At 38.5% G+C, this 12593-nt stretch overlaps 1 protein-coding gene across 1 annotated transcript; it reads right to left on the bottom strand.

The window, feature by feature from the left end:
• Window positions 1-9396: 9396 nt before the first annotated feature.
• On the bottom strand, window positions 9397-11955 carry LOC102888240 (disintegrin and metalloproteinase domain-containing protein 1a). Its single transcript, XM_006908695.1, has one exon. The coding sequence runs from the start codon at window positions 11953-11955 to the stop codon at window positions 9397-9399; it is 2559 nt and encodes an 852-aa protein (XP_006908757.1).
• Window positions 11956-12593: the final 638 nt, after the last annotated feature.

Here is a 12593-nt window from a genome sequence, read left to right as displayed (position 1 = left end):
CATTTCATTACTTCTGTTTTCTCCCTGATGGATACTTATACCAACTGGGTCTTTGAACTGTCAGTAGTTTTTCCTCATCCACTTATACTCTGCGGTTTGTATGATGCCTTTTCATTTTCTTTTTGTTGTTTGTAGGTTTTAATTTTACCATCTTCGTGCTATGTCTATTTTTATGAAATAATTTGAGATTTTTTAAAAAACTATACTGTTGCTGTCACCTCCTGCAAATCTCCCTTTCTTCCTCATATTTTAGATTTTTTTCCTAGCCATTAAAAAATGGAATGCTATATTCTATGGTAAATCAACTTTTTCCATGGACTGTGATGTGGAGCAATAGTGAAAAAAAAAATTTCTAACTTAGAAAACCGGAATTCAAGTCTCAGTTTGCTTATTTGCAGATTCTGTTATTTTTGCCATTTAGTCTCTTTGAGCATCAACTTCTTGTTTGTAAAGTGGAAATAATATCTTTATGAGCTTCTTTGATGCTTCAATAGATTTGTAAAAATGCTTTGTAAAGTAAAAATTGCTATACACATACAGATATTATTATTACGTCCTTCATATATTTCCTTTTCCCTGAGAACTTTCCCATGCATTTTTTTCCAAAACGTTTTTTTTAAGTGAGCATTACAACAAAGTTCTTTGTCATCAGGAATATTTAACCCATCATAAGGGCCCAGTAAACTAGCCAGACTTGCAATCCTCTGCAGAAATGACAGTGCCTTTCCCCAAATACCTTGATGCTCCTTTATTTGAATTATATCAAATACAGCAAGCAGTTATAATGCCCAAGATCCCACCAGAGCACTTCTTTTGAAGATCTTATGTATAATATGGACCCATATCCAAAACATAATGAATTTTTTAAAAACATGATACTATTTGTGATATACTTATGTATATAAAACAGTACTATAGATTTTCTACCTAAAAGAAAGTCTGGAAACAAATACACTAAACTGATCATTGAAATAGGACTTATATTTAATGGTTTTTTTACTTTTTAAAATAGCTTTATTGATACATAATTTACATACTATAAAATTTAGCCGTTTAATACAATTCAGTGCTTTTTAGGATATTTACATATTGTGCAACATCACCATAATCTAATTTATTTTTATCACTCCAAAAAGAAACCTGTCACTCTCCATTCTCTCCCTCAGCTTTTTCCACCCCAGTTTTCTGTCTCTGGATTTGCCTGTTCTTGACATATAGATGGGATCATACAATATGTTACCTTTTGTGACTTGTTTTTTTCACTTAGCATATGTTTTCAAGGTTTATCCGTACTGTAGCATGTATCAATCTTACTTTCCTTTTTATTGCTGAATAATGGTCCAGTCGTATAGTTATTTCACATTTTATTTATCCAGTCATCAGTTGATGAACATTTAGGTTATTTCTACTTTTTGGATAAATAATGGTGCTATGAACATTTATGTGCAAGTTTTTGTATGGGTATACGTTTTCATATGTTGGGTATATATGTACATATGAGTGTAATTGCTGGGTCATATGGTAATTCTATGTTTTTGCATTTTGTAGAACTGCTAAACTTTGTTCCAACGTGGCTATGCCATTTTATATTCCCATCATCAATGTATAAAAGTTCCAATTTCTCCACATCTAGAATCTGTGTTTTTTATCTTAAGCATCAAGCACAGTTCTTAGAGTATAAATATTTCTTTACTGTGAATACTTAAATTTCTAAAGGAATGAATCAATGAAAAAGTGAACAAATAAACTGAGGCCATATATGCCATTTAATAGCAAATCACAGTAAACATAAGTTACTTATTTTTGTCATTAGTTTCTCACATTTAGTTTTAATTCAGAATTCTAGGGTAAGTCAAGATCCATGGATTAGCCATTATTTGGTGTAATGAACTTACATCATTCTATTACGAACTTACTCCTGTACATGTTGCTGACGATTGGGTTCATATGGTTTTATTTTGTCTACAGGGACAGACTGTAAATTCCTTAGATTCAGGGAACATGGTTTGTAATTTCTTTGTTTTACCAGAAATAATGTGGTGATGTACTGATAAGTGTTTGATAATGTACTCAAATTTGTATGATTTGCTGATTTCTGTGGTATAAAATAGTCCTGCCACCATGGCCAATTTCAAGCTACCAATATGACATCAGTGAACATGGAGTCGGTAATATATTTTACAATCAGCACTCACCAATGAGTATTAACTGGCTCCAGCACATCACTACGTGAAATCAGACGACCTAAAATTCTGGTCCTGATTCTGCTATCTATTAGCTGTGTGACATTGCAAACAGTTCTCTTCTCTGAGTCTCATATATTTCTGTTAATCTCACAAGATATGTTATTAATAAGAAAAGAAAAAACATGTAAAAGTATCAGTATGTGACATCTAATGGATGGGCAAGCATGAATCTGAACAGTTCTGCCATAGAGCTTGACCCAGATAAGAGATTTGGGCAATACTTGTTCACATCCAAGCTCTAGGCAAAACCACATTCCCTAAGGCTATCTCAGCTCCTCATTTTCCTTTTCTGAAGATTCTTCCTTTACCCAGTCTACCAGTTCTCATTGTATAACTTCTTGACAGGTTTTTTTTCTCCATGAAATATTTAGGCAGATAAGTATTGCAAAGAGGAAGACAATTTGATTCAATTGACTTTAGGTGGAATCTTTGTAAAGGATAAACTCTATCCTCATTTTAGAGGTAGACCCTGATTAGGACTTTATGGGGTTTATAACTTTGGGAATTAAGTGGATGTGGGATAAGCAGGAAATAATGGCCTAATTTGTTAATATGATACATAACAAAAGAAAACAATGGTAATCTGGACAAATAATACATTTTTTCTGAGCAATAGTCTAAAAGTTTTACATATTAGTAATCCTCACAGTAATACTGCAAGGTATTTATGATTCATCCAATTTTAAGGTTGAAAAACCTGATGCTCATAGGGTATAAGTAAATTATCCAAACTCACAGCTAGTAGATGAGTAGAGGTTCAAACCTAAATCTCAATGACTTCAAAGCCCAAATACTTTTGACTTACCTCTCTAATTAGCCCTAGACTTGGCCAGTGGTATGAGAGGTAATATCTCTAGATTAGATTTCATTTTAGTGAGTGCATTGAAGAGGCAGAAGGCCCAAAAACCCAACAAATTGCCCCTAAACCCTTCTTAATCTGATGTCTTGGAAAATATGTTTATTTCCTTTCATAGAGAGATGTCTTCTGAGGCTACTCTGCAAGGCCTTAGAAGAGAGGGACAAGTTTACCATAAATCTCTTCAGCTTTATCCATTGCTAACAATGATGGATTCTAGCTGTAGAGTTACTGTCTCTCTGAACCAATCAGGACACAAGTAACGAAAGCTTGAACTAACTCAGGCAACAGGGTTGCCAAAAGCAGGATACTGGGAGGTGCTTCTCACCTTGGCTGAGTTAACTGAATGTGCTTGTTAGTTGTCTGTCATTCTGAGAGCAGAATTCTGCTGACAAGAGTGGTGAAGAAGAGAAAAGAATAATAGGAAGACAGCGTAGGTGGAGAATTAGGGCCCAGAGGAAAATTCTGGATGTACTACATTCAAATTTATGTATTTGGAAGGGTTTTGCTGGCAGCATTATTTATAGTGGCTAAAATTGTCCTGAAACAATTATCTATTAAAAATATTTGAATTAACAACTATAGAATATACTTAGCAATATACCATGAATATCCATTCACGACAAAGAATGACTTAGGGTGACTTGGTGAGCTTGTCGCTATAAAGAGAAAAGCAAGGATCAAAGGTATATAAATTAGCTCATTTTAAAAAATTACCCTTAAAACTTATATATAATTATATGACTATGGAAAGTTGTACACTAGGTTAGCAGTGATTGCCAAGAACAAAATGAGGAGAACTGTAGCCAGTGAAGGGGATAAAAGAGGAGACTGTAAATGAGATAAGTTAAGATAGCATCTTATTAAAGGAAGGAGTCTAAAATGTAGGATAGGATCCCATTTTGTAAAATAATTTGTATTTGAGCTTTCTCAAAAAGAGATTCCAGTCAGAAAACAAGACACAATAGATGCTTGACATAAACATGTCAAGACTCCAGAGTTCATTGTCCTCCAGAGGGAATACCTTACAGCATTCTTGTGCCTTAGTCCTCTACCTGGACCCTATTAAAATAAAGTCCAGGTTCCCAATCTCCAAATTTTCTCTCAACAAAATCTTTCCTTTTCAGTGATCAACATCACAAAAAACTCTGTAAAGATGGAACTTTGCCTACATTGAAGACAACTCATCTAATTTATTTGAGCTGTATAAATCATGTCTCAAGCACTCTAGTAAAAAAATAGGACTTGAGTTTTATCTTTAAATCTCACTGAAAGATTCTCTTACAAATAAAGACAAAATTTGCCTCCACCTGATTAAAGAAAAACTCAGAATTTGAAATATCTGTAAATATAGTTCATTATGTCACAGGTTTCAAAGATACAGGATCTATCATAAAGTCAAGGTCAAAGTATTTAGCTCCTTTTCTCCCCAACAGACCCTGGAAGTAGAAAGATTTTCCATAACATAAGATGATAGAGTATGCATGTTTGAGGGGAGGGTTATGGAAGATTCATCTTCCCATTGCAGAGTAATCACCTGGAACCAAGATACATATATAATATGGGGTATAATAAAGGAGTTCAAAATTTTTAACTAGAAGCATTGTGAAAACTTAAAGTTCAGCACTTTCACTGATTGAAGAAAATTGCTTTTTTAAAAAAAAACTTCTGTGAGACTTTTGGTCCACAGCCTACTCAAAATGACAAAATTCTACTCAAGAATAAAGTTTGAGCCCATAGCTAATACCATACACAATGGTGAAAAGTTAAAAACTTTTCCTCTAAGATCAGGAACAAGACAAGGATGCCCACTCTTGCCACTTTTATTCAGCATAGTATTGAAAGTGCTAGCCAGAGCAATTAGGCAAAAAAAGATAATAAAACGTGCGAATTGGAAAGGAAGAAGTAAAATCGTCACTACTCGCAGATGATGTGTTATATATAGAAAATCCTAAAGACTCCAGCAAAAAACTTAAACTAATTAAAACAAAACTAATAAATGAGTTCAGTAAAATTTCAGGATAAAAATTAATATGTAAAAATGTTACATTTCTATACAGTAATAAATGAATAAATTAAGAAAATCCCATTTACAATTGCATCTAGAGATATAAAATACCTAGAAATAAGTTTATCAAAGGAGGGGAACTGTACACTGAAAACTATAAGACATTAATAAAAGAAATTGAAACAAGCTAATGGAAGGAGAGTTTGTGCTCATGGGTTAGAAGAATATCATTAAAATGTCCATACTACTCAAAGCAATCTACTGATTGAATATAAACCCTATCAAAATTTCAGTGGCGTTTTCACAGAAATGCAACAAACAGTCCTGAAATATGTGTGGAACCACAAAAGACCCTGAAGAGCCAAAGCGATCTTGAGAAAGAAGAACAAAGCTGGAAACATCACACTTCCTGATTTCCAACTATATTACAAAGCTGTAGTCATCAAAACAGTGTGGTATTGTCATAAAAACAGATCAATGGAACAGAATAGAGAGCCTAGAAATAAACCTATGCATATATAATCAATTTATTTATGACAAAGGAGCGAAGAATATACAGTGAGAAAAGGACAGTCCCTTTGATAAATGGTACTGGGAAAACTGGACAGCCACATGTAAAGGAATGAAACTGGACCACTATCTTATACCATACACAAAAATTAACTCAAAAGGAATTAAAGACTTGAACACAAGACCTGAAACCATAAAACTCTTGGCAATGTTTTTTTGGTTGTGACACCAAATACAAAGGCAACAAAAGCAAAAATGAAGAAGTGGGACTACCTACATCAAACTAAAAAGCTTCTGCACAGCAAAGGAAACCATCAACAAAATGAAAAGACAGCCTACTGAATGGTAGAAAATATTTGCAAATCATATCTGATAACGGGTTAATATTAAAAAATAAATAATGAACTCATACAACTCAATAACAAAAAAAAAAATTAAAAAATGGGCAAAGGATCTGCATAGACATTTTTCCAAAGAAGATATACAGATGTCTAAATGGTACATGATAAGTTGCTCAACGTCACTAATCAGGGAAATCAAATCTAAACCATACCAGTTAGAATGGCTGTTATCAAAATACAATAAATAACAAATCTTGACAAGGATGTGGAAAAAAGGGAACCCTTGTGTACTGTTGGTAGGAACGTAAATTGGTATAGGCACTATATAAAACATATGGAACTTCCTCAAAAATTTAAAAATAGAACTACATATGGTCCCGCAATTCCACTTCTGGGTATTTATCCAAAGGAATCAAAAACACTAACTCAAAATGATATCTTCACCCTATGTTCGTTACAGCATTATTTACAATAGCCAAGACATGGAAGTAACCTATGTGTCTATCAATGGACGAATGGGTAAAGAAAATATGGTGTGTGTATGTATGTATATACATAGGAAATATTGCTATTTGTGACTACGTGGATGGACTTTGAGGGCATTGCCCTAAGTGAAATAAGTCACAGAGGAAAATACAAATGCCATATGATCTCACTCATATGAGGAATCTAAAAAAGCAAACAAAAAATAAACTCATACAGAGAACAAATTAGTGGTTGCCAGAGGTGAAGGAAATGGGTGAATGCACTCAAAAAGTAAAAACTTCCAGTTATAAGTGAGTTCTGGGGATACAGTATGACTTATTTATAGTTAATGATACCAGCTTGTAGATTTGAAAGTTGCTAAATTTCTCAGATCTTAAAATTTCTCATTTAAAGAGAAAAACTTTGTAATTATGTGTGGTGATGGATGTTAACAAGACTTACTATGGTGATCATTCATGATATATACCAGTATGAATCATGTATACCTGAAACTAATATATGTTGATTATACCTCAATTAAAACAAAAGAGCAAGCTTTAAAAAATGAACTTTGGACATACAGAAGATAATGCTTTGTTGTCATTGTGGGAATGATTACGTCCATGTTAGGTTATGATGATATGATCTGGGTTTTCAGTAAATTGTTATTTTTTAAATTTTCCCTTTCATTGGGCTATAGAAGATGAAGTCTAATTCCATGCTATGAGGGTATTCCCAAAAGCACTCCTACAGAGATAAGAAAGGATGTCAGGTCAGGTCAAAGGAGAAAGATGGCTCATCCAAGTTCCCTAGTGGAGCGTGTTCCCTGGACTCCGGGACATTAATATTGGCAACATCCAAATGTGTTCTTTTCCACATTTGTAATTTCCCTTTGTTTCCCCCCAATCTGGATAGAAATCTAGAGTCTGGACTTGGCTGTGCTTTGAGGAACTAAGAAGGGCCTGGGTCTCTGCTGACCTGAGGCAGCGCAAAAAGGACAGTAGCCACCCAGGGAAGGCAGGTAAAAGGTAGCAATAAATTGCCATCGGAGTTGTTGGGGGAGCAGCTGGCTCGGTCACAGGTGACTACCAGCACAGATTACTGGAACATGTGAGCGTCCTTCAGAATCATCCAGATATAACTGGGAGAGGAATCAGGTGAAAGGGTATACCTGCTAGAGACAGTCACACACAATGCAGAATGAGCTTTACAGGAAATGCTAACCCTTGAACATGTAGATTTAACATGCTGAGTTACACTTGCTATCTCCTGCCCACCATGGCTTATCCTAATGTGGTTCAACCTCCATTTGCTGGAGTTTGGAGTTTCATAAACTTTTTATTACTTATTTGACTGTTTATTAATATATAACAATATTGCATCAGAGCAAGAGTTTGGTCGTGCTAGGAAGTGGCAAGAAGTATCCTGCCTAGGAAATGAATATGGTCCTATATTTTAAAGTTAGCTCTGGTTAAATCATTCACTTGGTAAACATTTGTTAAGCGTCTACAATATGCTGGGCCCACAGCACTGGATACGATGGTAACCTGTCTTTCCACAACATTAGCATGTAATAAGAGAAAAGACATTTTCGTCAATAATGACTACACAATTTGAGGATACGTAAGAGTGGTCAGTTAAGGACACATCGAGTGTCTTCCTCATAACTTTTTACTGAAAGAAAAGGCTCATAAGGTAGTGGTGAATGTAGATTGAGTCATGCCTGAGGAGAGATGTGGATTCTACAACTTACTAGCTCTAGAGCAAATTCTCTTTGGTCTGTTTCCTCATGTACATGATGGAGGTTTTGTAGGTCAGTTGGGAAGATTAAGACAACAAATATAAAGTATTTAATATAATTCCTGGCACATAATGAATAATGTAATGTTATACTTGCTTTCTGCTTTTTTCGTAGAGGACTATCTACAATCTCTGTTACCTGAAATTGGAGAGGTTCCTTCTGATGTTAGCAAGTTATTAATTTTAATAAATGAAAAATAGAAAAGACAATTTTGTTTTTATACGTGTACTCAGCACTGTGATACAGCCTCTATATTGTTATCTGGACATCTGAAATTTATCCTAGGAAGGTTAGTAAAGAGGAAGGGCTAAGAAAGCTGCTTTAGGAAAAAAATAAATCTTTCAGATGAAAAGGGAGTGTGGCTATAGGAAGGACCTAGAAATACCAGGAAGTAATAAATTGAATATACATAAATCATGTTAAACATCTGCCAGATTTCAAAAGGTAGGGGACTTCAACACTGGCCTCTTGACCCTGGGGTGATCAGGGTCTTCTGCTTTATCAGATATAGTGCCTCCACAGAGTCCCAGGACAAAATAGACTCAATAACTATACCACATGGAATCTAAAGGAATGTCTAATCTGAATAGAGTTTTATTTATTTTTGGATTTAAAAACTCCTTGTTTCATGAATGCACATTTATAGGGCAAAGTAGAGCAATTAATCACATAAACAACTGTTCTCGTATAATAGGTAGTCGCTATTTGAAATAAAAATCCAAGTGATAGTAATAAATGCAAGTACATATAGTAGTGTATATCAAACAACTTAAATGAAAGTTGTTTGATATACACTACTATATGTACTTAAATGCAAGTACATATAGTAGTGTATATCAAACAACTTAAATGAAAGATGGTATGTCCTGAAAAACTGACTGAAACAGGTACGTTGAGGTGAAAAGATGCATGTGAAGAGTTCAGTGAAATGTGAAAAAGCAAATACTAGTAAAATATTTAACATATTAAATAAAACTTTAATTACTAAATTGAATAATTAAAGTGAGAGAATTTCTCTCCCCACGTTAGTGTATTTCTACAGACTGTATAATCCTAGTCAGAGCCACTGGAGCTACCAATTCTCACTTCACCTTTGTGTCACTGAGCCTTCTAGTTCCCACTCAGTGCTTGAGGTGTTCCATATATTTGGGTTCTTCCTCCCACTAGTTTTATGCTTCTGGTTCTTCAATTTCTCCTTTCACTTCCTTACCCTCTCCAGGCATCTCTGCTGGGGCAGCCTCTGCTGGAGCAGCCTCTTCTGGGGCAGCTTCTTTTGGGGCAGCCTCTTCTGGGGCAGCCTCTTCTGGGGCAGCATCCTTTGGGACAGCCTCTTCTGGGGCAGCCACTCCAGGTTGTATTACCGAGGGCTTTTCTACAGCCTCTGCAGGACCTTTTTTTATGGACTCTGCTGCTGGACTTTTACAATTGATATATAAGCAAATGATTATAATTGCTAATAATATGATAAAAAGTAAAAATAATAAAGATATCATACGATCTAAGATTTTTTCATGTCTGACAGAAATGGTATCATTCAGATGTTGACTGTTATCTGGCTTGTCTCCATTTGGCTTACCAGGAGGACCACTGTCCACACTACCCCCATGACCAAAGGTTTTACAGTCAGGGGGCGCATAGCCAGCCTCACAATGGCAGTGCTTTAAATTGTTGCATACTCCTTTCCCATTACACATTATCACTGGATTGCAGTCATAGTTGAGCACGGTATAATCAGTGCAGGAATAATTCATGCAGACTTTGTTAGGGGCACAGAGAGTGCCCGTGTGGACATCTCCCTCATCAGAGATATCAGTAGTGTTGTAGGCATCCATGCTCCAGCAGTGGCCATTGCCATGAGGAATCTGAATCATTGTGTAATGGGGTTTTATTTGTGGCAGGTCTTTAACATTTGTACATATAATTTTCCCACAAAATATATTGTCATCTGAACACTTAACATATTCTGAATTATTCGAGTCAGGAAGGCCACAGTTTCCAAATCGGTCCCCTTTGCTGTTTATCAAACGATAACAAGGATCTGGGGCAGACCTTGCAGACATCCCAAAATGATGTGTGCATTGTTTATCAGGATTCCCACATATACCATGAAAACAATAGAAATTTCTATCACATGATGTGCCATCTTGCTTGTACCTATCTGTGGGGCATTTATCAGAGGAACCGTCACAATACTCTGGGAGGTCGCACTCTCCCAAAGCAGGACGGCACAAGACTCCCTCTAATTCAAATTCACATGTCACACGACAGCAAGGACCACTACCACATTTTGCATTCGCCGTCAGCATACATGTATCATCACAGCACTGGGAATGCTGACACTCACTGCCACAGTCACACTGCTCATCGTCCTCCACCACACCATTTCCACACACAGCATTCCTACGCAGCCGGCCTTTGTGCTGAGGGTTGTTAAATAGGCAGGCCCCTTTGTGTTCCCGGAGGAACTGGTAGTAGTAGTCAGAGCTGCAGTTGCTGAAGCCACTTTCCTTAGAGATATTTTCATGCATGAGGCAAAAGTGTCCGTCTTGACAAATGCAGGCCGAGTGGTCGTGCTGAATACCCAAGTTGTGCCCGAGCTCATGGACCATGAGCGCCGCAGACAGGAGGACATCTTCGTGATGGAAGGATTCGACAGCTGCTGCAAAGCCACTTGAACAGGCACCACTGAGAAATGCCTGCCCCATGCCCTCCGCAGGACGTTGTCCAACAATCATGTGGGCGACATCGTGCTTCACGCGACGGAGGAGCTTCTCCTGTCTCCAGCTATTGAAATTGCTGAGTGTAACTTGCAGGTCCACTGGGACCTCTACGAGGTCCCCCTCGCTCCAAATCTCCATTCCAGCCAGCAGCACCTGTGTGTTAATTCCCCTAGTGAAGCTGTTGGCCAGAGCAACGATGTCCGCCACTCTCTGGACCGTGTCATTGACGTTACTGCCCCACATTTGGAACCGCTGGTTGTTGACCACGACGAACATCTCCACGTACTTGGTGTGCGACCACAGGTAGGACGGCACCTGTACACTGCCAGGCTTCCTGCTCCCTTGTCGCCGGCTGCTAAACACCACTGGGTTGTCTCTGGAAGGGACACTGCAGGAGACTCGAGCTCGATGTGCCACGGTGTACAGCACGTGTTCAAACCGTTTTGAAGAGTTCACGGGCTCAATGCCGTAGGATTTTGCCTCCTTAACGAGGATGCCCCTCAGGCCTGAACAGGTGTTGACAGAAACAAAAGAACCTGGGACTCCTTGTATGTAGCCTTCATAGTGACAGTCGTGCGGGAGGAAAGGCATTTCTTGCCTCAGAATGCCACCGTGGTAGCTGAAGACTGGAAAGCTCGTCACGAAGTAGTCTCTCTTCACCGTCAGGTGAATCAGCTGCTTCTGGCCCTGCATAAATATCACGTAGGATGCCTTTTCCACTGGGGCATCGCTTCCCTCAGCCGTCAGACTCTTGGGGATGACGATTTCATAGGAGGAGTAATATACTGATCCCAGGTCACAGTACAGGCTTGGCAGGAAACTCAGTAGCAACACCAGCATGATCCCCGACCGGACACAGGAAGGTCCTGGCAGCAGCGCCAGCCTCAAGCCCTTCATCTGGGGAGCCCAGGGCCAAAGCACCCGGCTAGTCTCATGCACAATCACTTGGTTTTTCCATAGAGAAGTCAAGAAGGAGGCAGAGTTGCTCACAGCGGCCACCACTGACATGGCCCTCGTGGACCAGTAGGCGGCACAGGGCCCGTGTCTGTCAGCGGCAGCTCTCCCTGACACGCAGAACCTCAGTCACAAGTGTTTGCTCCAGATGTATGCAGCTTTGTGGAGGGTGGCTACGGCCTACCTCTGGAGGTGCAGCCTCTGGTTGTGTCCTTTCTAGTCTCTGATCTCTCCGTTATCCTTCAGATAGTGTCTTTTCGCTGTAACTTCCTTCCGCAGCATCAGCTTCAGTGATGCTTGGCTAAAGTCGTTTTGACACCGTGGTGATATAATCACGGAGGAGGACTACAGACTCTAAAATGCAAGACTATGTCTTGAGATAGGAAACAAAACCCCCATGCCTACCTCAACTGTGCCCCACGGAATACCCCTCCCCCATGCCTCCTGTGTCCGTTGCTCAGCTGACCCCTAATGTTCCAGACCAGGGGGCTTGGAGATCATTGGTGGGCATACTCATTGCCCGTCTCCCTTCTTCTAAAACGCCTGCTCTGTAACACATGGGCATTGGCCACTCAGCGCGTTCTCGACCCCTCGATGAGGCATTATAGTTGTATGCACATGCTGCAGGCCAGACTGTTAGATGAGGCAAGGGGATGGCTGCCCTGTGCCCCAAGGGCTGGTGACCCATGTGG

The sequence above is a fragment of the Pteropus alecto genome, unplaced genomic scaffold (assembly GCF_000325575.1).
Source record: "Pteropus alecto unplaced genomic scaffold, ASM32557v1 scaffold113, whole genome shotgun sequence".
Lineage (NCBI taxonomy): Eukaryota > Metazoa > Chordata > Mammalia > Chiroptera > Pteropodidae > Pteropus > Pteropus alecto.
Note: the sequence above shows the minus strand (reverse complement) of the source record. Positions and strands in the feature narration are given on the sequence as shown.